Below are 25,828 nucleotides of genomic sequence, written 5' to 3'. Positions count from 1 at the left end.
GCGTTGTAGGGAGGTCATACAGGCACGTGGAGGCCACACACACTACTGAGCCTCATTTTGACTTGTTTTAAGGACATAACATCAAGTTGGATCAGCCTGTAGTGTGGTTTTCCACTTTAATTTTGAGTGTGACTCCAAATCCAGACCTCCATGGGTTGATACATTTGATTTTCATTGATCATTTTTGTGTGATTTTGTTGTCAGCACATTCAACTATGTAAAGAAAAAAGTATTTAATAAGAATATTTCATTCAGATCTAGGATGTGTTATTTTAGTGGTCCCTTTATTTTTTGGAGCAGTCTCTCTCTCTCTCTCTCTCTCTCATAGAGATATATAGAGATATATCTCTATCTATATATATCTATATATCTTTACTTCTCTTGCTTTCCTTGAAACACAGACACTGAATAGAAGAAATAGCGCTATAATATTTGAGCTATCCTTTCAAGAACAGGAAATACTACTACCTGGCCATGTTACTGTGTAGGAGGTACACCAGGTCAGCTATGGTCTTGTGGAACTGGCCAGACAGCCTGAGACTACTACCACTACTACTACTACCACCATACCGGTTCATGTTGCCGTGGACGAGGTAGACCAGGTCAGCTAGGGTCCTGTGGAACTGGCCAGACAGCCTGAGTTCAGCATTCAGCAGCAGGTCAGGTGCCTGGGCCTTCCAGTCCAGAGACAGAACCATCAGGTTCTCTACCAGGAGGGGGTGTTGGGACACTCTCTGGTCCCCAGGACAGAGGACCCCAAGCATGGTGTGGGTGAGGGCCTGGGTGAGGGTCTGGCTGTGGGTTTGGAGGTATAGGGTGCAACTGAAGCTTTGTTTAAAAAAAATAAATCTATATTTAAGCAACATTTCTTAGTAAACTACTTTACAATCTACTTATATTCAAGTGCTGATTAACGATCGTTCTTGATCCACTGTTGGCTCCAAGCACCCATTTATTTGTTTAGAGGATAAGAGTTAAGCACCTTGGTTCTGTCCTTTACCTGTGGGTGTAGAGGGTGAGGACACACTCCTCACTGGAGGCCTTGAGACGCAGGCTCTGACCGCCAAAACCCACCTGGATGGATATAAACTACATGACCAAAAGTATGTGGACACCTGCTCATCAAACATCTCATTCCAAAATCATGGGCTGCGTGCTCGATTTTATACACCTGTCAGCAATGGGTGTGGCTGAAATGACCAAAACCACTCACTCGAAAGCATGTCCACTCACTTTTGTATATACACTACCGTTCAAAAGTTTGGGGTCACTTAGAAATGTCCTTGTTTTTGAAAGAAGAGCTCATTTTTTGTCCATTAAAAAGGCATCAAATTGATCAGAAATACAGTTTAGACATTGTTGTAGTTAATGACTATTGTAGCTGGAAACACCAGATTTTTTTTAATGGAATATCTACATAGGTGTACAGAGGCCCATTATCAGCAACCATCACCCCTGTGTTCCAATGGCACGTTGTGTTAGCTAATCCAAGTTTATAATTTTAAAAAGGCTAATTGATCATTAGAAAACCCTTTTGCAGTTATGTTAGCACAGCTGAAAACTGTTCTGCTGATTAAAGAAGCCTCACAGGTCCTCAACTGTCAGCTTCATTAAATAGTACCCAGAAAACACCAGTCTAAACATCAACAGTGAAGAGGCGACTCCGGGATGCTGGCCTTCTTGGCAGAGTTCCTCTGTCCATTGTCTGTGTTCTTTTGCCCATCTTAATATGGCTTTTCTTTGCAGCGCTGCCTAGAAGGCCAGCATCCTGGAGTCGCCTCTTCACTATCGACATTGAGACTGGTGTTTTGCGGGTACTATTTAATGAAGCTTCCAATTGAGGACTTGTGAGCCGTCTGTTCTCGTACTCTTGCTCAGTTGTGCGCTGGGGCCTCCCACTCTTTCTATTCTGGTTAGGGCCAGTTTGTGCTGTTCTGTGAAGGGAGTAGTACACAGCGTTGTACGAGATCCTCGGTTTCTTGGCAATTTCTCGCAAGGAATAGCCTTCATTTCTCAGAACAAGAAACGAGTTTCAGAAGAAAGGCCATTTCTTCTGGCCATTTTGAGCCTGTAATCAAGCGATGGCTGTAATCAAGCGATTGTTGAGAGCCCCGAGACAAAAGTACAAAGGACTTTTATAGCCAAGATACACCCCTTTAAACATACATGACGATCAACAGATGTATAGAATGGGTCGTTCTCTGGAATGACCTTTAGGTTTTATCACCCAAAAGACATGGTAAATCTCCTGTCAGTGCCATCTCCCAGAGGCCCATCCTCAGTAGAACACACACACACACAATAGTTATAAGAATAATCTTTTCTGATGCATAAAACAACCATTTGATGAAATGTTCCACCATAGTACGCCTACGTAGATATTCCATTTAAAAAAATCAAATAAGCCGTTTCCAGCTACAATAGTCATTTACAACATTAAATGTTTACACTGTATTTCTGATCATTTTTATGTTATTTTAATGGACAAAAAATATGCTTTTCTTTGAAAAACAAGGACAATTCTAAGTGACTCCAAACTTTTGAACGGTAGTGTATATAGTGAATATATAGAAAAATCTGGATGCTGATAAAGATAGACACAAATCTTAGTAGGTACAAAGAAAAATGATCAATTGGTAGAACAATAAAATGTATATAATATACATTTTTTCAAATAAAAAAACAGCCTACCAGGATCTCCTTAACCTGTAGCAGGGGGAGGTGGTGGAACACTGTCAGAGGAGTTGTCTGATCTGTCGTGTCAGGGTCAAAGGTCAGGGCGTAGAGGCAGGACTCCAATAGGAGAACAAGGGCGAGGTGTGGGTGGGGCTGGCTGCAGTTAGCCACGCCCAGCCAGTAGAGACCCAGTAGTCTCTGTGAGGTGAAGACGGAGGGGAGGACGGACTGGAGACAGCCCAGGAGGGTGGATACGGGAAGGGACTGGAGTTTAACCAGAGCCCCTGGGAACTCCACCAGGCTCTGAAAGAAAGAGAAAATGTTTTACTTTATTAAAGCAATGTTACATATGTGCGTTCAGTTTGATTCAACGTTTGCTACGTTGCTTGACGTTTGCACTGAACGACACGTTTACCCAAAACGGTGCACATCGTTCTTCAGCAGCCTTTGCGGTGTGGCCAGATCAATATGGGTGTGACCATTTGAAATCGTAAAACTTCCTCTGGGCAAAATCTCCCTCTGGGCCACCATAATCACACTGTTCTGGTCGTTAAATACAGTGCCATCTCCAGTGAATTAAACATTGGAAACCGTTTCCTCGTAGTGAACGCACCCATGGTATCAATAACAGCAAAGGCTTTATTATTTAATCACAATTATTCTATGTTTGTTTACGAAAAGAAAACACACCCCATAATACACCTGAACATCATCAGTCCTCTGATTTCCATGCCCAGGAATAAAGATATTCTCTGGGCCTGTGGAACTGGTGTTGTTACGCTGCTCTGGAGGGGGCTGTGACTTGGTGCTCTTGGCTCCACAAGTGACACAATGTTGGTCCTCCACAATCTCGATCTGGTCCTTTGATGGCCACAGCGCCTTCTTGGTTATACTCTGTTCCTCTGACTTAGATAGAGCTTCCTCTCCACCCTCGTTCTCTGATGTACACTCCAGTTCTCTGGTGGAACTTGGATCTTCTGACTTAGCTAGAGCTTCCTCTACACCCTCGTACTCTGATGTACACTGCAGTTCTCTGACAGGACTCTGTTCCTCCGACTTAGCTAGAGCTTCCTCTATGACCTCCTGCTCCAATGTACAAGCCAGTTCTCTGCTGGGACTCTGTTCCTTTGACTGAGCTAGAGCTTCCTCTCTGCCCTTCTGCACCGATGTACACTGCAGTTCTCTGATGGGACTTGGATCTTCTGACTTAGCTAGAGCTTCATCTCCACCCTCGTGCTCTGATGTACACTGCAGTTCTCTGACAGGACTCTGTTCCTCCGACTGAGCTAGAGGTTCCTCTCTGCCCTCCAGCTCCGATGTAGACTCCACTTCTCTGATGGGACTTGGTTCTTCTGACTTAGCCAGAGCTTCCTCTCTGCCCTCCTGCGCCGATGTATACTCCACTTCTCTGATGGGGCTCTGTTCCTCCAACTTAGGTAGAGCTTCATCTCCACCCTCGTGCTCGGATGTACACTCCACTTCTCTGATGGGACACTGTTCCTCCGACAGAGCTTGAGCTTCTTCTTTGCCCTCATGCTCTGATGTACACTCCACTTCTCTGACAGGACTCTGTTCCTCAGCCCTAGCTAGAGCTTCCTCTCTGCCCTCCTGCTCTGATGTACACTGCAGTTCTCTGATGGGACTTGGTTCTTCTGACTTAGCTTTAGCTTCATCTCCACCCTCGTGCTCTGATGTACACTGCAGTTCTCTGATGGGACTCTGTTCCTCCGACAGAGCTTGAGCTTCTTCTTTGCCCTCGTGCTCTGATGCACACTCCAGTTCTCTGACAGGACTCTGTTCCTCCGACTGAGCTAGCGCTTTCTCTCCGGCCTCCAACTCCGATGTACACTTCAGTTCCTCCAACTTAGGTAGAGCTTCCTCTCTACCCTCATGCTCTGATGTCCACTGCAGTTCTCTGATGGGACTCTGTTCCTCCGACTTAGCTAGAGCTTCCTCTATGACCTCCTGCTCCAATGTACAAGCCAGTTCTCTGCTGGGACTTGGTTCTTCTGCCTTAGCTAGAGCTTCCTCTCCACCCTCGTGCTCTGATGTACACTGCAGTTCTCTGACAGGACTCTGTTCCTCCGACTGAGCTAGAGCTTCCTCTCTGCCCTCCAGCTCCGATGTAGAAGCCAGTTCTCTGCTGGGACTTGGTTCTTCTGACTTAGCTAGAGCTTCCTCTCCACCCTTGTGCTCTGATGTACACTGCAGTTCTCTGACAGGACTCTGTTCCTCCGACTGAGCTAGAGCTTCCTCTACACCCTCGTACTCTGATGTACACTGCAGTTCTCTGACAGGACTCTGTTCCTCCGACTTAGCTAGAGCTTCCTCTATGACCTCCTGCTCCAATGTACAAGCCAGTTCTCTGCTGGGACTCTGTTCCTTTGACTGAGCTAGAGCTTCCTCTCTGCCCTTCTGCACCGATGTACACTGCAGTTCTCTGATGGGACTTGGATCTTCTGACTTAGCTAGAGCTTCATCTCCACCCTCGTGCTCTGATGTACACTGCAGTTCTCTGACAGGATTCTGTTCCTCCAACTTAGGTAGAGCTTCCTCTATGACCTCCAGCTCCGATGTAGACTCCACTTCTCTGATGGGACTTGGTTCTTCTGACTTAGCCAGAGCTTCCTCTCTGCCCTCCTGCGCCGATGTATACTCCACTTCTCTGATGGGGCTCTGTTCCTCCAACTTAGGTAGAGCTTCATCTCCACCCTCGTGCTCGGATGTACACTCCACTTCTCTGATGGGACACTGTTCCTCCGACAGAGCTTGAGCTTCTTCTTTGCCCTCATGCTCTGATGTACACTCCAGTTCTCTGACAGGACTCTGTTCCTCAGACTTAGGTAGAGCTTCCTCTCTGCCCTCCTGGTCCAATGAACACTCCACTTCTCTGAAGGAACTTGATTCTTCTGACTTAGCTAGAGCTTCATCTCCACCCTCGTGCTCTGATGTACACTGCAGTTCTCTGACAGGATTCTGTTCCTCCAACTTAGGTAGAGCTTCCTCTATGACCTCCTGCTCCAATGTACAAGCCAGTTCTCTGCTGGGACTTGGTTCTTCTGACTTAGCTAGAGCTTCCTCTCCACCCTCGTGCTCTGATGTACACTCCAGTTCTCTGATGGGACTCTGTTCCTCCGACTGAGCTAGAGCTTCCTCTCTGCCCTCCTGCGCCGATGTAGACTCCACTTCTCTGATGGGGCTCTGTTCCTCCAACTTAGGTAGAGCTTCATCTCCACCCTCGTGCTCGGATGTACACTCCACTTCTCTGATGGGACACTGTTCCTCCGACAGAGCTTGAGCTTCTTCTTTGCCCTCATGCTCTAATGTACACTCCAGTTCTCTGACAGGACTCTGTTCCTCAGACTTAGGTAGAGCTTCCTCTCTGCCCTCCTGGTCCAATGAACACTCCACTTCTCTGAAGGAACTTGATTCTTCTGACTTAGCTAGAGCTTCATCTCCACCCTCGTGCTCTGATGTACACTGCAGTTCTCTGACAGGATTCTGTTCCTCCAACTTAGGTAGAGCTTCCTCTATGACCTCCTGCTCCAATGTACAAGCCAGTTCTCTGCTGGGACTTGGTTCTTCTGACTTAGCTAGAGCTTCCTCTCCACCCTCGTGCTCTGATGTACACTCCAGTTCTCTGATGGGACTCTGTTCCTCCGACTGAGCTAGAGCTTCCTCTCTGCCCTCCAGCTCCGATGTAGACTCCACTTCTCTGATGGGACTTGGTTCTTCTGACTTAGCCAGAGCTTCCTCTCTGCCCTCCTGCGCCGATGTATACTCCACTTCTCTGATGGGGCTCTGTTCCTCCAACTTAGGTAGAGCTTCATCTCCACCCTCGTGCTCGGATGTACACTCCACTTCTCTGATGGGACACTGTTCCTCCGACAGAGCTTGAGCTTCTTCTTTGCCCTCATGCTCTGATGTACACTCCAGTTCTCTGACAGGACTCTGTTCCTCAGACTTAGGTAGAGCTTCCTCTCTGCCCTCCAGGTCCAATGAACACTCCACTTCTCTGAAGGAACTTGATTCTTCTGACTTAGCTAGAGCTTCATCTCCACCCTCATGCTCTGATGTACACTGCAGTTCTCTGACAGGATTCTGTTCCTCCAACTTAGGTAGAGCTTCCTCTATGAACTCCTGCTCCAATGTACAAGCCAGTTCTCTGCTGGGACTTGGTTCTTCTGACTTAGCTAGAGCTTCCTCTCCGCCCTCGTGCTCTGATGTACACGGCAGTTCTCTGACAGGACTCTGTTCCTCCGACTTAGCTAGAGCTTCCTCTATGACCTCCTGCTCCAATGTACAAGCCAGTTCTCTGCTGGGACTCTGTTCCTCTGACTGAGCTAGAGCTTCCTCTCTGCCCTCCTGCGCCGATGTAGACTCCACTTCTCTGATGGGGCTCTGTTCCTCCAATTTAGGTAGAGGTTCCCCTCTGCCCTCCAGCTCCGATGTAGACTCCACTTCTCTGATGGGACTTGGTTCTTCTGACTTAGCCAGAGCTTCCTCTCTGCCCTCCAGCTCCGATGTAGACTCCACTTCTCTGATGGGACTTGGTTCTTCTGACTTAGCCAGAGCTTCCTCTCTGCCCTCTTGCGACGATGTAGACTCCACTTCTCTGATGGGGCTCTGTTCCTGCAATTTAGGTAGAGCTTCCTCTCTGCCCTCCAGCTCAGATGTACGCTCTAGTTCACTGATGGGACTCTGTACCTCCAACTTAGGTAGAGCTTCAGCTCTGCCCTCATGCTCTGAAGTACACTCCACTTCTTTGATGGGACTTGGTTCTTCTGACTTAGCTAGAGCCTCCTCTCTGCCCTCCTGCTCCAATGAACACTGCAGTTCTCTGATGGGGCTCCATTCCTCCGACATAGCTAGAACTTCCTTTCCACCCTCCTGCTCCAATGTATACTCCAGTTCTCTGATGGGACTTGGTTCTTCTGACTTAGCTAGAGCTTCCTCTCCACCCTCGTGCTCTGATGTACACGGCAGTTCTCTGATTGGATTCTGTTCCTCCGACTGAGCTTCCTCTCTGCCCTCCATCTCCGATGTAGACTCCAGTTCTCTGATGGGACTTGGATCTTCTGACTTAGCTAGAGCTTCCTCTCCGCCCTCGTGCTCTGATGTACACGGCAGTTCTCTGACAGGACTCTGTTCCTCCAACTTACGTAGCGCTTCCTCTCTGCCCTCCTGCTCCGATGTACACTCCATTTCTCTGATGGGACGTGGTTCTTCTGACTTAGCTAGAGCTTCCTCTACACCCTTGTGCTCTGATGTACACTGCAGTTCTCTGACAGGACTCTGTTCCTCCGACTTAGCTAGAGCTTCCTCTATGACCTCCTGCTCCAATGTACAAGCCAGTTCTCTGCTGGGACTCTGTTCCTCTGACTGAGCTAGAGCTTCCTCTCCACCCTCGTGCTCTGATGTACACGGCAGTTCTCTGATGGGACTTTTTTCTTCTGACTTAGCTAGAGCTTCCTCTTTGCCCTCCAGCTCCGATGTACACTCTAGTTCTCTGATGGGACTCTTTTCCTCAGACTTAGCTAGAGATTTCTCTCTGCCCTGGTGCTCTGATGTACACTGCAGTTCTCTGACAGGACTCTGTTCCTCCAACTTACGTAGAGCTTCTTTTCCACCCTCCTGCTCCAATGTACACTCCATTTCTCTGATGGGACTTGGTTCTTCTGACTTAGCTAGAGCTTCCTCTCTGCCCTCCTGCTCCAATGTACAAGCCAGTTCACTGATGGGACTGTGGTCCTCTGTTCTCCAATCCACTTCTTTACCTGTGCTCTGTTTATTTGCAAATTCTATGGTGTTGTGGGCTGGGTACAGGCTCGGTACTGTGCTGAGGACAGTGTTGTGGACTAGGGGCAGTTTCATTTCTGGTATTTTGTTGAGGTAAATATATTTCTGCTGGAGTCCAGTTGACTCCACTGGCTGTAGAACCTGAGTGAGCTTATTGTGAATGATCCTGAAGTCTTGAGTTAGCTCTGTGCTGATGTGATGCACAAACGGCAGCTCACTGACCATAGAGAACACCTGACTGTCTCGGACCAGGGAGTACATTTGACTCTCTCTGACCAATGAGAATACCTGGCTATCTTTGACCACCGACAGCACCTGACTTTCCCTCACAACCTGACTGGACCAGTTGGAGCTGGCTCCTCCCCCACCTCCAGGCTGCAGACTCCCAGCCCCTCCCCCAGCTGCGGGCTGCAGAACTCCTGTACCTTCCCAGACCTGCTGCAGGATCCTGGGGGTGGAGCTGCGAAGGAGACGGCCTGTGTCCGGAAACATCCAGGAGAGCCCCCTGCTGACCAGAGAAACCATCCCAGAGACCTCTTCCCCCAGAGAGTCTAGCTCCTGCTCCCCTCCAATCCCAGAGATCTGGCATACCCTTCTAACCAGATCACTTAGTCCAGAGACAGAGAACTGGTTCTCCTCCTCTGGCTCCTCCTTCCGCTCCTCCTCCTCCCTAAACACCCTGCTAACCGGAGCGCCCAGCCTGAAGCTCTGCTCCACCTCTTCCCTCCTGGCCCCAGCCTCCCCCTCCTTGTCATTCTCCCTGTGGCCCTCCACCGTCATCCTGGATCGATCCATCATGACACGACTGAACTGGCCCTCCAAAGCCTCTAGCGGTAGGCCGCGTACCGCCTGGCTGCGTCTGTGTCTGTCCTGCCGAGTGGCAGTGTGTGTTGCCTGGCTGCAATTGTGTGTGTCAATCTGAGACAGGGAGGGTGTGTGTGTGTCAAACCGAGAGGGAGAGGTCTGTGTGTATGTTGAGCTACTGCTGGCCTGTGGGAGGTGGGCACGGTCCGTTCGTTCCTCCGTCCACCCATCTATTCCTCCTCCGTCTCCTCTCTGCAGATAGGATACAGCAGTGCCTAATGAGGTCCCTGCAGGGCCACCGTAGCGGGCTCCGGCCCTGGACAGGTCTCCTCTGCAGCAGTCAGTTGCCAGGACACCTCCCAGGACGATGCAGCCATCAGGTAGGCCTGACAGGACACCTGGGCTCTTGTTAGCAGGCCCCGGTAGCCCCTCCGGCCCAACGGTACATACATCAGCCTGCTGGACCAGGAGGACAGGTGTCTGCTGGAGGGCCCGGTTCCTTTCCTCGTCTCTGTCCCCAGGTTCAGACCAGGCCTCCTCACCCCAATAGAGTCCTCCCTCTTCCCTCGCTCTACGCAGAGGTAGAGTTCCCTCCAGCCACCTATAAGACACTCCAACCCCATAAGCTGATTGATGACACAAGTCCCACTCTTCCACCACCTCTCCTTCCAATCCCTGCTGCAGACTGTCCCATTCCAAGGCAGTGGGAGTGAGAGTGGGGTTGGAAGTGAGAGTAGGAGTCCCTGTCCGGTGGACTGGGGAGGCCCTGGCCCTCCTCTGGCTCTCTACATTAGTACTACTGCAGGGACGTCCATGGTCCTCAGCCGCACCGAAGCTCCACCCGTTTACCCCAGCCTGCAGAGAGGAGACGGCCTGAAGATGCTGAAGGGCTCCAGCTCCAATCTGAAGAGGTACAGCATAACATGCTGAAGGATGACGAGAGACAGAGACAGGAGCCTCCATAGGCATGGCCTTTGTCTGGGTGAGAGAGAAAAACATGATAAATAACTTCTGCTTCATGTTTCACATTTTTGAAACAAGTCATTCCTCATAACCAGGTAGCCTGTTTGTTTTTAACAGAAATTGTTCATTCGAAAGTAAAAGGACTGATAAGAAAGCCACAGTTAACCCACATTGCCAATGAAAAAAAAATGAACCTTTTCAAGTATTTATTAAAGCATGTCTGTTTTCTTCTGTAGACAGAACATTAATCAAAGCATTAACAAGCCAATGGAGTGACGACCAGAGAGAGGGGGGAGCGGGAGAGAGAGACGGGGAGAGATGTAAATACACTAACGTCTTGCTTTGTGTACAATGTGCTTTCACAAAACGCTAGTCGTTTTCTCTGAGGTGGGCTCTGAAAACCCTGCAGGAAGGTAATGGGTTTGAAATATGTGCATATTAAACAAAGAAAACAAGCCAAGGGAACAGGCATTTCATGCTCCATAAAAGTCTGTATTAGGCTGTGTGTGCGTGCGTGAATGCATTAGGCCGAGGCAGGGGACAGGAGTAGCCATTACATTATTATCTAACAATTTGCAAAGAAGATGTGAAACCCGACCTGACTAGAGCCGAGATGGCGACGTTCAGAGCACTCACATACACATGGAATAATGTATTGGGCATGCTGTGGAGATAGATACGCAGCCTACACCATAGTCTGACAGACAACATGTGAAGTGGGTTTATCTTATACACTTCATCTCTATTTTACCTTTTTGTTAGAAACATTTAGCAAATTTGCCCCATTGTTAGTTAGTAAAAGGTTTGCCCATCCCCTAGCACAGTATCCATCTATGAATGTACGGGTTTATGTCACTGTGTGTACGTACCATAACCGTACAGCTCTGTAGTTGGGGAGAGAGCACAGAGCTCCTCTGTTGTCTAGAGTCTCCCTTCTCTCCTGCTTCAGCGAACACATCCATCCTGTTGCTGGAGAAGGAGGTAGCCATATAATTAAGAATTAGAACACTAGAAATCATCCATATTGGTAAAGTAATTTAATAGGATCTCGATAAGGCAGCGGTTAAGCCAGAGGACATGGATCTCTCTCTCCCCCTCTAGATCGATAGACTCTGGGTACTAACTCCTAAACTTGGGATAGGGTTAATTATCAGGTATCCTATTGAAATACTGAGTGCCTAGGTTTAGAGGGTCTACACCAGAAGTTAATGGTTATCTGTAGGAGGAAGGCATGTGCAATTAAGCTTGGAATGTGCTGAGTGCAGGGAAAGTGATTACGTGGCAGTCATTGATAAGGGGAGAGAGCCATGGATTAGTGATGAAGGGGGTCGAGGTCAGGTCACGTTAAGGGAGAAAGAAAAGTTTACGGGCACATTATTTAGTTTCCTGCCTAGCAGTAGGAGAAATGACCTCACCTCAGCGTAGGAGAAAGGGTTAAATATCAGTGCTTGTGTGAACAATGTCTTTGTCTAATGCAGCTGTATTGATCCTCTGGGAAGAATAAACTTGGTTAAGCTTTCATAGTGTCAGTTGAGTTTTTACTCTGAGAATTAGAACCTAACAATATTTAAAAGATGAGGGGTGGAGGTTCAGAGCAATTGGGGGTTTATCCCGCTGGCAGTAACTTTCTTTTCCAAAAGTGATTTAAATTATTTTCATGCTGTGACACAAGAGACTCGTGCACATGTGCAGACACACACACACATTAATAGCGTAATACATTTAGCCCTCGCTAAGTCTGCTGTCAGATATCTTCTTGAGCTGTATATTTGGTTTCGCTCGGTGTTCTCCTCCCCCCCATACTCCCAGAAAGAAGTTGCATCACAAATAGCACCCTGGTTCCTGTATAGTGCACTACTTTTGACCAGGGAACATAAGAAATAGGGTGCCCTTTGGGACGCAGCCCAGTATTGTACTTTATGTTAATCCTACAATCTGCACGCACACAGTCATTCTGCTTCACTTCACAGCTAGGTGAGTGTCTCATAATCCTTATCCAGACATTGGGGCTATTTGCTATTCAAATCGAATAATGTGTGCGCGAGTACGCGTGCGACACGTTTTACTAGACGTCCTCATAAGAATCAGAAAACAAACCAAAAAAAAGGCTATTTTAGGCTTAGAGGTTAAGTTTAAAGGTCAGGGGCTAGGGAAATAGTATTTTGAATTGAAACAGATTGTTGATCCCCAAAACGTCCTCAAGTACAGCAAGACAGAGGTGTGTGTGTGTGTGTGTGTGTGTGTGTGTATGTGTGTGTGTGTGTGTGTGTGTGTGTGTGTGTGTGTGTGTGTGTGTGTGTGTGTGTGTGTGTGTACGTACAGTGGGGAGAACAAGTATTTGATACACTGCTGATTTTGCAGGTTTTCCTACTTACAAAACATGTAGAGGTCTGTCATTTTTATAATAGGTACACTTAAACTGTGAGAGACGGAATCTAAAACAAAAATCAAGAAAATCACATTGTATGATTTGTAAGAAATTTACTTGCATTTTCTTGCATGACATAAGTATTTGGTCACCTACCAACCAGTAAGAATTCCGGCTGTGTGTGTGTGTGTACACAGTGGGGCAAAAAAGTATTTAGTCAGCCACCAATTGTGCAAGTTCTCCCACTTAAAAAGATGAGGCCTGTAATTTTCATCATAGGTACATTTAAACTATGACAGACAAAATGAAGAAAAAAAATCCAGAAAATCAGTGTAGGATTTTTTTATGAATTTATTTGCAAATTATGGTGGAAAATAAGTATTTGGTCACCTACAAACAAGCAAGATTTCTGGCTCTCACAGACCTGTAACTTCTTCTTTAAGAGGCTCCCCTGTCCTCCACTCGTTACCTGTATTAATGGCACCTGTTTGAACTTGTTATCAGTATAAAAGACACCTGTCCACAACCTCAAACAGTCACACTCCGAACTCCACTATGGCCAAGACCAAAGAGCTGTCAAAGGACACCAGAAACAAAATTGTAGACCTGCACCAGGCTGGGAAGACTGAATCTGCAATAGGTAAGCAGCTTGGTTTGAAGAAATCAACTGTGGGAGCAATTATTAGGAAATGGAAGACATACAAGACCACTGATAATCTCCCTCGATCTGGGGCTCCACGCAAGATTTCACCCCGTGGGTCAAAATGATCAAAAGAATGGTGAGCAAAAATCCCAGAACCACACGGGGGGGACCTAGTGAATGACCTGCAGAGAACTGGGACCAAAGTAACAAAGCCTACCATCAGTAACACACTACGCCGCCAGGGACTCAAATCCTGCAGTGCCAGACGTGTCCCCCTGCTTAAGCCAGTACATGTCCAGGCCCGTCTGAAGTTTGCTAGAGAGCATTTGGATGATCCAGAAGAAGATTGGGAGAATATCATATGGTCAGATGAAACCAAAATATAACTTTTTGGTAAAAACTCAACTCGTCGTGTTTGGAGGACAAAGAATGCTGAGTTGCATCTAAAGAACACCATACCTACTGTGAAGCATGGGGGTGGAAACATCATGCTTTGGGGCTGTTTTTCTGCAAAGGGACCAGGACGACTGATCCGTGTAAAGGAAAGAATGAATGGGGCCATGTATCGTAAGATCTTGAGTGAAAACCTCCTTCCATCAGCAAGGGCATTGAAGATGAAACGTGGCTGGGTCTTTCAGCATGACACTGATCCCAAACACACCGCCCGGGCAACGAAGGAGTGGCTTCGTAAGAAGCATTTCAAGGTCCTGGAGTGGCCTAGCCCATAGAAAATCTTTGGAGGGAGTTGAAAGTCTGTGTTGCCCAGCAACAGCCCCAAAACATCACTGCTCTAGAGGAGATCTGCATGGAGGAAAGGGACAAAATACCAGCAACAGTGTGTACCTTGTGAAGACTTACAGAAAACGTTTGACCTCTGTCATTGCCAACAAAGTTGTATATAACAAAGTAATGAGAAACTTTTGTTATTGACCAAATACTTATTTTCCACCATAATTAGCAAATTAATTAATTAAAAATCCTGCAATGTGATTTTCTGGATTTTTCTAATTTTGTCTGTCATAGTTGAAGTGTACCTATGATGAAAATTACAGGCCTCTCATCTTTTTAAGTGGGAGAACTTGCACAATTGGTGGCTGACTAAATAAGTTTTTTGCCCCACTGTATGCATGTATGTATGTATACACACAGTTGAAGTCGGAAGTTTAAATACACTTAGCCGAATACATTTAAACTCAGTTTTTCACAATTGTTTAAATTTAATCATGGTAAAATTCCCGGTCTTAGGATCACCACTTTATTTTAAGAATGTGAAATGTCAGAATAATAGTAGAGAGCATGATTTATTTCAGCTCTTATTTCTTCCATCACATTCCCAGTGGGTCAGAAGTTTACATACTAATTAAGTGTATCTGGTAGCATTGCCTTTAAATTGTTTAACTTGGGTGAAATGTTACGGGTAGCTTCCCACAATAAGTTGGTTGAATTTTGGCCCATTCCTCCTGACATAGCTGGTGTAACGGAGTCAGGTTTGTAGGCCACCTTGCTCGCACATGCTTTTTCAGTTCTGCCAACAAATGTTCTATAAGATTGAGGTCAGGGCTTTGTGATAGCCACTCCAATAGCTTTACTTTGTTGTCCTTAAGCCATTTTACCACCTCATGATGCCATCTATTTTGTGAAGTGCACCAGTCCCTCCTGCAGCAAAGCACCCCCCACAACATGATGCTGCCACCTCCGTACTTCACAGTTGGGATGGTGCTCTTCGGCTTGCAAGTCTCCCCCTTTTTCCTCCAAACATAATTCTGGCCAAAGAGTTCTATTTTTGTTTCATCAGACCAGAGGGCATTTCAGCCCCCTTAAGTTAATACTTTGTAGTGCCACCTTTTGCTGCGATTACAGCTGTAAGTTGCTTGGGGTATGTCTCTATCAGTTTTGCACATCGAGAGACTGAAATTTTTTCCCATTCCTCCTTGCAAAACAGCTCGAGCTCAGTGAGGTTGGATGGAGAGCATTTGTGAACAGCAGTTTTCAGTTCTTTCCACAGATTCTCGATTGGATTCAGGTCTGGACTCTGACTTGGCCATTCTAACACCTGGATATGTTTATTTTTGAACCATTCCATTGTAGATTTTGCTTTATGTTTTGGATCATTGTCTTGTTGGAAGACAAATCTCCGTCCCAGTCTCAGGTCTTTTGCAGACTCCATCAGGTTTTCTTCCAGAATGGTCCTGTATTTGGCTCCATCCACCTTCCCATCAATTTTAACCATCTTCCCTGTCCCTGCTGAAGAAAAGCAGGCCCAAACCATGATGCTGCCACCACCATGTTTGACAGTGGGGATGGTGTGTTCAGCTGTGTTGCTTTTACGCCAAACATTACGTTTTGCATTGTTGCCAAAAAGTTCAATTTTGGTTTCATCTGACCAGAGCACCTTCTTCCACATGTTTGGTGTGTCTCCCAGGTGGCTTGTGGCAAACTTTAAACAACACTTTTTATGGATATCTTTAAGAAATGGCTTTCTTCTTGCCACTCTTCCATAAAGGCCAGATTTGTACAATATACGACTGATTGTTGTCCTATGGACAGAGTCTCCCACCTCAGCTGTAGATCTCTGCAGTTCATCCAGAGTGATCATGGGCCTCTTGGCTGCATCTCTGATCAGTCTTCTCCTTGTATGAGCTGAAAGTTTAGAGTGACGGCCAGGTCTTGGTAGATTTGCAGTGGTCTGATACTCCTTCCATTTCAATATTATCGCTTGCACAATGCTCCTTGGGATGTTTAAAGCTTGGGAAATCTTTTTGTATCCAAATCCGGCTTTAAACTTCTTCACAACAGTATCTCGGACCTGCCTGGTGTGTTCCTTGTTCTTCATGATGCTCTCTGCGCTTTTAACGGACCTCTGAGACTATCACAGTGCAGGTGCATTTATACGGAGACTTGATTACACACAGGTGGATTGTATTTATCATCATTAGTCATTTAGGTCAACATTGGATCATTCAGAGATCCTCACTGAACTTCTGGAGAGAGTTTGCTGCACTGAAAGTAAAGGGGCTGAATAATTTTGCACGCCCAATTTTTCAGTTTTTGATTTGTTAAAAAAGTTTGAAATATCCAATAAATGTCGTTCCACTTCATGATTGTGTCCCACTTGTTGTTGATTCTTCAAAAAAATATACAGTTTTATATCTTTATGTTTGAAGCCTGAAATGTGGCAAAAGGTCGCAAAGTTCAAGGGGGCCGAATACTTTCGCAAGGCACTGTACATATTACCTCAACTAACTGGTGCCCCTGCACATAGACTCCGTATCGGTACCCCCCCGTATATAAAGTCTCGCTATTGTTATTATTTACTTTTGTTTCTTATTTGTATTTTTTTAACTGCATTGCTGTTTTTATTATTATTTATTTCCCCAGCTAGGCCAATTGAGAACAAGTTCTCATTTACAACTGTGATCTGGCCAAGATAAGGCAAAGCAGTGTGACAAAAAAACAACAGTTACATGTGGGATAAACAAAAAGTACAGTCAATAACACATAAGTAAGCATTTCACTGTAAGGTCCACACCGGTTGTATTTTCGCGCATCTGACTAATAAAATTTGATTTGAGCCACAGCTCATAGCTATGTTAAATCTAATCACATTATTTTTGCGAAACAACCTTAGAGAATTCTCACGACCAAGTGAAGAATCTTGTAGTGTGCAACACCCGCCTGTGCTACAGTTTAGTCTGCGCACCATTACGTTGGCAAGACAAAAAAAGGTGGTTTAATGTGAGAAACTGTCCACCCGGCTTCAGTGTGTGTGGTAACTATGGTGGCTGCATGTTGTCGTATCTGTGTTTTAACTTTGTTTTGTCTGTCTGCTATCTTTCAGTGTTAGAGATGTGTTGGTTGTATCTTATCCCTCTGAACCCCACAAGGATATACGACCTCTGAACTTCTCCAAGATTGCATTCTCAATATCACCCACTAGCACGAGCGGACATCCATCTCATTTGACTAGCTCGTCCTCTCCATCTCCTGTCTTCTATCTTTGTCTCCTTCACTCACCCTCCATCTTTTCTCCTCACACTCCCTCGCAGACGCTCCCTCCCACTACATCTCCCTCCATCCATCCCTCTCAATCCTCTCCAAATCATATCTTCTGTCTAAAGCCTGCAGGAGAAAGTGCTGTGCCGCTGTTAGGGGACCTTGTCTTACGGAGTAAATTACAAGTCAGACAGGAGTAGTAGCTGTAACACCAGAATATCAGATCACACAACCAGGCCTAGAAGCCAAAGAACACAGGCCTAATGTGATCCCCCCCCACACAGAGGCTGAGAGAAGAGAGAAGCCTGCTGTGTCCTACTCCATCAGTGGTCTACAGGAGAGAGAGAGAGAGAGAGAGAGAGGGTGTGGGTGTGTGTGTGCTCCCCACTTACACTTCAATTGGCGGGAGCAGTGAAATGGTTTTATTTGGTTTTCATGCCAGACAGATGGAGCAATGGGTTTTATTTAGTCTTCATGCCAGACTGATCAACACTAGGCAATAAGCAACGCTGGGGAGGACCACAATGTAAATAAGCCTCCGCCTTTATGGTGTTTAGATCCTCAATTTTTTATTTATGTAACGTCATCTCCGACTGGAGAAGCCTACTAGTCTTATAGGCCCAGTGCATTCAAAAATCATATTGCACAACAGCTGATGAAACTACCGCCTGTCTTTTTCACCATTTTAAATGGAAAACCGTTACAGTAAGGTATCTAATTGTTACCCAGAAATTAGAATACCCATCCAATGCCATGTTAGTGTAGTTGCAATGTAGTGGAGAGGGAGTTCAGGTGTGTGTGTGTGTGCATGCGTGTTAACTCACCCAGGTTGGAAAAGCCTGGAGAAGTCGGTCAAGGAAAGGCTGGAGAGAAGGCCACTCTGGGAGAAAACATAAGATACACTGTATTACACACACACACACACACTTTCACTAGTAAAAACAACTGGATGTTGCAAACATAAAAGAGGTCCCACCAAACGACATAATGGAAACAAAGCTCCAAATGGTTTTGAAAATATGGAGACATCGAATATGCTGTTCCTGATCTATACATTTGTCGTCCTTCCAAAGACCGGGCAATTACAGTGTTTAGTGAAAGTCAACACCCCACATTTTACAGCCTTAAAACATAATTTAAAAAATATTACATTAGATGTTTTCCTACCAATTTACTCCACATTTTCTAAGTGAAAGAGAATGTATTGAAATTCTTTCAAATCATAAAAAAAAGTTATTTCTGTCTATATTTTTCAGCAGGACAATCAAACTAATTCCAAAGTCAGACCAGAATGGCTTTCCAATAGGTGTTGAGTGTTCCAGTCTCAGTCCTGAATTCAATTTGCTTGAAAAGCAGAGAAGTTTAAATCAAAGTTTTATGCACCGAATACAACCTTACAGTGAAATGCTTACTTAAGTACGTTCTTGGATAAGGGCTTGTAAGAACAATAAGTGTTAAGAAATTATTTACTAAAATGAACTGAAGTAAATAAAAAAGTGACTAAGCATAGTTCGGGTAGCCATTTGATTAGCTGTTCATGAGTCTTATGGCTTGGGGGTAGAAGCTGTTAAGAAGCCAATTTGGACCTAGATTTATCATTCCGGTACCGCTTTCCGTGCGTAACAGAGGAAACATTCTATGACTAGAGTGGCTGGAGTCTGACAATTTTTAGGGCCTTCCTCTGACACCAGTGGAGGTCCTGGATGGCAGGAAGCTTGGCTGGGGCGCTGTCAAAAGCCGAGCAGTTGCCATACCAGGTGATGCAACCAGTCAGGATGCTCCCGATGGGACAAATCTTTCCAGTCTCCTGAGGGGGAATATGTGTTGTCATGCCCTCTTCACAACTGTTTTGCTGTGTTTGGACCATGATAGTTTGTTGGTGACATAGAAACCAATGAACTTGAAGCTCTCGACCTGCTCCACTACAGCTCTGTCGATGAGAATGGGGAAGTGCTCGGCCCTCATTATCCTGTAGTCCACAATCATCTCCTTTCCCTGCATTAAAGTCCCCGGCCACTAAGAGTGCAGCCTCTGGATGCTTATGGCCTTATACAGCTTGTTGAGTGTGGTCTTAGTGCCAACATCGGTTTATGGTGGTAAATAGACAGCTATGTAAAATATAGATCAAAATTCTTGGTAAATAGTGTGGCCTACAGCTTATCATGAGATACTCTATGTCAGATGAGAAAAACCTTGCAACTTCCTTAATATTAGATTTTGTGAACCAGCTGTTATTTAACAATAGACAGACAGCCACCCCTTGTCTTACCGGAGGCAGCTGTTCTATGTTGCCGATGTATGGAAAACACAGCCAACTGTATGTTATCCATGTTGTCGTTCAGCAACAACTCGGTTAAACATCAGATATTACAGTTTTTAATGTCCCGTTGGTAGGTTAGTCTTGATCGGAGCTCATCGATTTTATTATCCAATGATTGCACGTTGGCTAATAGGACTGATGGTCGAGGCAGATTTTCCACTCGCCTTCGGATCCTTACAAGGCATCCCAAACTACGTCCCTGATATCTCTGTCTCTTCAATTGATTGACAGGGATGTGGGCCTCGTCCCGGTGTCTGAAGTAAATCCTTTGCGTTGACTCATTAAAGAAAAAAATCTTCATCCAGTGCGAGGGGAATTATCGCTGTCCTGATATCTAGAAGCTCTTTTCGGTCATAAGAGACGTTGGCAGAAACATTATGTAAAGTAAGTTAAAAATAACAATAGCACAATTGGTTAGGAGCCCCTAAAAACAGCAACCATCTCCTCTCCGGTGCCATTGCTGTCCAATGATTCCCAAATTTATTGAGCTTGAGCAATTGGACTGAATATTTTTTTATATATATGTTGACCTAAGAATTGGTACAATCAAATTCAATAAGAATTACAGATGTAATGGCTGCCAAAAAGGTGCTTACAGCAAGTAATAAATCTTGATTTGTTTTTTTATTAATTTGGAAAATTACCTATAATTTCTCTTTGGCTTTGAAAATGTGGAGAAGGTTGTGTAGATCAGTAGGAGAAAATCCAATTTACTCCCATTTTAGTTTTAAAGGCAGCAAAATGTGAAGAGGGGTGTGTAGACTTTCACTAGGCACTCTGATTGAACATATTGAAACAATGTATCTTCATTTCATCCCCACATAAATGCATACAGGAAGGAAGACTCACATAACTCAATTTCTTTTTGTGATCCATTTTTATTACCCAATTTAAAATGACGATTTTTTGTGTGTCCACAATACAAATGAATAACTACAAATGTGAGCACTAGAATTGTTGGTATAGAAACTCTTGCATCAGCCACTGGCTTCATGAAATATACATTAAAATGACTTAACAACCTGGAACTCTATCATTACCTGCTGAACCTGCCTCAGTAAATGGATGTCAGCGTCCCAAATGGAACCCTATTCCCTACAAAGTGCCCTATGGTCCCTGGTCAAAAGTAGTACACTATAAAGAGCACTGAGCCTGGAACCTGACAGTTACAGCCCATTATCCAAAGAAGCAGTTCGGTAACACTTTACAGTACTTAAACCAGCAGGTATATAATGCATTTTAATTCAGTTAGACTAGACTTGTCATAAGCATACAATATATGACACCCTTATGTCTTAGAATCATCTCATGATCCTGACTAAATACCAGCCACCTTGAGAGCATATTATATGCCTTATAAGACATTAAAATAAATACTTGTTGATAACAAGCTAGGAAGTATTATGCCAGCAGGTGTTACCAGAAGTGCTTCACATCTCTGTGTGTGTATGTGGTGTGTACAGACATGGTAAAGTAGGAGGAGATACAGTATTTACAGTGATAGCTTCGAGAGAGTGGAAGATGCATTTCTTTGAAGATGTGTTTTTTCCTTGTTTGATATATAGCCGACGGCACAGCACTAATTATGAGACAAAGAAATGCAAATGACTTTACGTACTGGGTTAGATAAACTTGAGCAGACATCACAAGCTAACTGATCAAAAACAGGAAAGTTAGGGAAATGTAAGGTTATGTTCTGGGCTGGAGTTTACTCTGGTCTGGAAATAAGAGTTGGTTGGGTTGCAAGGACTGGTTTCCCAAAAATATTATTACAAAACTAGCCCTGGAATAAAGAGCATGCTCAATGTAAATTGTCTATTGAAAGTGTTTTTTAGTCCAGGGATAGGCTTAGTCGGTGTCCGGGAATCAGGCTCTAAGAGAATAAGAGCAGTTGTGGTGTGGTATGGGGGGTTTCGGTTAGTAAGAGCGGTTGTGGTGTCGTCTGGGGGGTTTGGGTTAGTAAGAGCGGTTGTGGTGTGGTCTGGGGGGTTTGGGTTAGTACGAGCGGTTGTGGTGTGGTCTGGGGGGTTTGGGTTAGTACGAGCGGTTGTGGTGTGGTCTGGGGGGTTTGGGTTAGTACGAGCGGTTGTGGTGTGGTCTGGGGGGTTTGGGTTAGTACGAGCGGTTGTGGTGTGGTCTGGGGGGTTTGGGTTAGTACGAGCGGTTGTGGTGTGGTCTGGGGGGTTTGGGTTAGTACGAGCGGTTGTGGTGTGGTCTGGGGGGTTTGGGTTAGTACGAGCGGTTGTGGTGTGGTCTGGGGGGTTTGGGTTAGTAAGAGCGGTTGTGGTGTGGTCTGGGGGGTTTGGGTTAGTAAGAGCGGTTGTGGTGTGGTCTGGGGGGTTTGGGTTAGTACGAGCGGTTGTGGTGTGGTCTGGGGGGTTTGGGTTAGTACGAGCGGTTGTGGTGTGGTCTGGGGGGTTTGGGTTAGTACGAGCGGTTGTGGTGTGGTCTGGGGGGTTTGGGTTAGTACGAGCGGTTGTGGTGTGGTCTGGGGGGTTTGGGTTAGTACGAGCGGTTGTGGTGTGGTCTGGGGGGTTTGGGTTAGTACGAGCGGTTGTGGTGTGGTCTGGGGGATTTGGGTTAGTACGAGCGGTTGTGGTGTGGTCTGGGGGGTTTGGGTTAGTAAGAGCGGTTGTGGTGTGGTCTGGGGGGTTTGGGTTAGTACGAGCGGTTGTGGTGTGGTCTGGGGGGTTTGGGTTAGTAAGAGCGGTTGTGGTGTGGTCTGGGGGGTTTGGGTTAGTACGAGCGGTTGTGGTGTGGTCTGGGGGGTTTGGGTTAGTACGAGCGGTTGTGGTGTGGTCTGGGGGGTTTGGGTTAGTACGAGCGGTTGTGGTGTGGTCTGGGGGGTTTGGGTTAGTAAGAGCGGTTGTGGTGTGGTCTGGGGGGTTTGGGTTAGTACGAGCGGTTGTGGTGTGGTCTGGGGGGTTTGGGTTAGTACGAGCGGTTGTGGTGTGGTCTGGGGGGTTTGGGTTAGTACGAGCGGTTGTGGTGTGGTCTGGGGGGTTTGGGTTAGTACGAGCGGTTGTGGTGTGGTCTGGGGGGTTTGGGTTAGTACGAGCGGTTGTGGTGTGGTCTGGGGGGTTTGGGTTAGTAAGAGCGGTTGTGGTGTGGTCTGGGGGGTTTGGGTTAGTAAGAGCGGTTGTGGTGTGGTCTGGGGGGTTTGGGTTAGTAAGAGCGGTTGTGGTGTGGTCTGGGGGGTTTGGGTTAGTAAGAGCGGTTGTGGTGTGGTCTGGGGGGTTTGGGTTAGTACGAGCGGTTGTGGTGTGGTCTGGGGGGTTTGGGTTAGTACGAGCGGTTGTGGTGTGACTCACCTTGCGTTGCTCTCTGAGATGTGCAGCTTCTTTAGGATGGTTGAAACGGAATATAGTCCCTCTACCTAGCTGGATTACTGCACCTGAAACCACCATAAGTTATTATACCATGAACAAAGTTTTACATCGATGGTTGGTTTCCTGGACACAGATCAAACTTAGTCCTGGACTAAAGAGAATCTCTTTTGAAATAGCTTTTTAGTCCAGGACTAAGCTTGATCGGTGTCTGGGAAACCAGCCCTGAGTTGAGTGCAATGGCAGTGGATGGTTGGTAATTGGAGCATTATTAAAAGCTGATAGTGGGTTCAGTTTTAGTGGGAGGCACACAACACATCTCTCCCAAATGTTGTTAAGATTAAAGTGCTGCCTCTTCACCTCTTCTCATGGTATCCACTTCAAATTCCTTCATTCTGTCTCTCTCTGAAGCATTCAGTGTTACCAGTCAGGAGTGGCTGTGAACCACGCTTCCATCCCTTCTCCACAGGGCAGATGACATTTCTTTTACTAAACATTTGAGGGCGAGAGGCCTTGGAAAAAGCCCTGAACAAAGCTCCAGGCCTCTCCGGTCAATTGGCAGATGGTGGTGATAGCAGAGTGGGTTCTGAAGTAGAGACCAGGATCAGCCTTTACAGAAAAGTGGGAATAGAGCCAGCCAGGCAGGCAGAGAGCTGAAGAGCTAACTTTGGCCCCAATAGAAAAACCCACTATTCAGTTAGCTCTGCCAGGTCTGTCTGCCTGCGAGCTTTTTTTTTTCCATCATAGCCTCGCTTACACCAACCCGCTCTGACTCAGAAATATAAAGAACAGCTGTGAGTGTGTGTGTGTGTGTGTGTGTGTGAGAGAGGATATAGAGGAGAAAGAGTGAGAGTCCCAGCACCCCTAATAAAAAGGTCCCTGCCACTACTCCTTCATAGCCATTTTAAATTGACCCAAAAGCCCCCCCGAAGCAACTGCATCTCAGGCCATTTTCTACACAAATGATAGTAATTTCTGCTCCTGTTGCAGCTCAGGTGCATTGTCACTCGTCAGAAGCCATTAATCAAAGCAAGATTAGTATTTTATGCACAGAAAGAAGGAGAGAGAGCGTGCCTGTGAGAAAGAGAGGAGACCTGGAGAAAATCTTATAAGTGTGAGCCTGCTAGATATATAAGCCCCCAATATCAGCCTCTATTCCATAGCTTTACAACACATCCTAGAGTTTTTCTAGCCTATTACCTTCGGTAAATCACCCAGCCGGGGTCTTGACGAAAGCCAATCATGTCAGAGAGATTGTGTACTTCATGGCAATGTATTCACTTTACCACGGCAAAGGACTGAGAAAATGAGTAAAACTTTTTCTATTTATTTGTCAAGTTGCCAGAAAGTTAAGAGTTGTGTTGTCTAGTCCCAAAGTAAGAAGGGGAAAGATGAGGTCTCCAAAGTTGGAGCAGCCATTACAGGTTTAGCATGTCTTCCAAGTCCACACAGGCTCATTGAAAGAGAGGTGTGCCGGTTTAGATTATAGGTACAACTGTCCCAGTGCCTCAGTTAGAGGACGTAAATGACCAGTCGCAAAGTTTGTGAGCCTCAAAGTTTGTGCCCCCAACTCCCAGGGTCAGAGAGAGGATTTTGTACACATTATCTTGCAGAGTCTCCACACACGACCGGGAGACGACACACACACACACACACCATTACCCTGTGTCAGCTGACAGGGCTGGGTCGTCTCCAGTCTGTTGACAGAGCACAGCGCCCCCGTCTGGGGGATCAGAGTCACAACTCCATCACGGTTCTCAAACACACAGTGTTCCTCCAGGAGACCAGCACCATGGACAACTGCATGGTGGGAGACAGGGTTAGGGGTCAAAATTAAAAAACTGTGTTCCTCCTGCAGACCAATACCATGGAACACTGCAGGGAATAAAGGGAGGGAAGCGGTCAGAGGTTGATGTAGAAAAGTTTTAAGGGGGTCAGTTAAGGTGAGGCTCAAAATCACTTATCTTGATCATATAATGAGCAAAAAAAATTAGTGCCTAATGCTCTGGAATAACACTAAACTCACATGAACCCGAAGCAACAACCCACAGCAGATATCTTGTCTGCCTACTGACTCACCAATATCCGGATTGGATGAAGCCTCGTCTCGACCCACCAGCGTCCTGCCCTCCTGCAATCAGATCACAAGGCCAATGTCATTAGGTCTGCCTGATCGTAAGCTGATTTGCTCACGGGAGAATCCAAATCTAAGGATGCATCCCAAACGGCACCCTATTCCCTATATAGTGCACTACCATGCCATGGTCAAAAGGAATGCACTTTAAAGGCAAGGGGGTGACATTTGAGATGTAGACTAAGAGACCGGTAGCGGATAAACGAATATGGATTTTCCACATTTAGCAGTAGTGTTAAAACAAGCTACATTATTGGCTAGTACCACAGACCCATTGAGAAAGTACACTGAGTGTACAAAACATTAGGAACACCTGCTCTGACAGACTGACCAGGGGAATCCAGGTGAAAGCCATGATCCCTTATTGATGTCACTTGTTAAATCCACTTCAATCAGTGTAGATGAAGTTAAGGACAAGAGGTTAAAGGATTTTTAAGCCGTGAAACAATTGAAACGGATTGTGTATCTGTGCCATTCAGTGGGTGAATGGGCAAGACAAAATATTTAAGTGCCTTTGAATGGGCTATGGTAGTAGATGCCAGGCACACCGGTTTGTGTCAAGAACTGCAACGCTGCTGGGTTTTTCACGCTCAACAGTTTCTCGTGTCTATGAAGAATGGTCCACCACCCAAAGGACATCCAGCCAATGACAACTGTGGGAAGCATTGCAGTCAACATGGGCCAGCATCCCTGTGGAATGCATTTGACACCTTGTAGAGTCCATGCCCTGACAAATTGAGGCTGTTGTGAAGGCACAAGGGAGTGCAATTCAACATTTGGAAGGTGTTCATAAAATTTTACA

General features: G+C 46.0%; 1 protein-coding gene across 4 annotated transcripts in view; it reads right to left on the bottom strand.

The window, feature by feature from the left end:
- Positions 1-25,828, bottom strand: part of LOC110502827 (uncharacterized) — a 79,907-nt gene that overhangs the window by 8,766 nt on the left and 45,313 nt on the right. For all 4 annotated transcript variants that reach the window (XM_090217383.1, XM_090217384.1, XM_090217386.1 and 1 more), the window contains 9 exons: positions 24,972-25,023; positions 24,555-24,692; positions 22,878-22,960; positions 18,071-18,126; positions 11,112-11,211; positions 3,367-10,257; positions 2,692-2,979; positions 1,001-1,074; positions 571-795 (listed from right to left, as the gene is read on the bottom strand). In XM_090217383.1, coding sequence (XP_090073509.1) covers positions 571-795; positions 1,001-1,074; positions 2,692-2,979; positions 3,367-10,257; positions 11,112-11,211; positions 18,071-18,126; positions 22,878-22,960; positions 24,555-24,692; positions 24,972-25,023 — 7,907 coding nt within the window. The remainder of the gene's footprint in view (positions 1-570; positions 796-1,000; positions 1,075-2,691; positions 2,980-3,366; positions 10,258-11,111; positions 11,212-18,070; positions 18,127-22,877; positions 22,961-24,554; positions 24,693-24,971; positions 25,024-25,828) is intronic.

The sequence above is a fragment of the Oncorhynchus mykiss genome, chromosome 23 (genome assembly GCF_057628025.1).
Source record: "Oncorhynchus mykiss isolate SJ-2025 chromosome 23, ASM5762802v1, whole genome shotgun sequence".
NCBI classification, from domain to species: Eukaryota; Metazoa; Chordata; class Actinopteri; order Salmoniformes; family Salmonidae; genus Oncorhynchus; species Oncorhynchus mykiss.
Note: the sequence above shows the minus strand (reverse complement) of the source record. Positions and strands in the feature narration are given on the sequence as shown.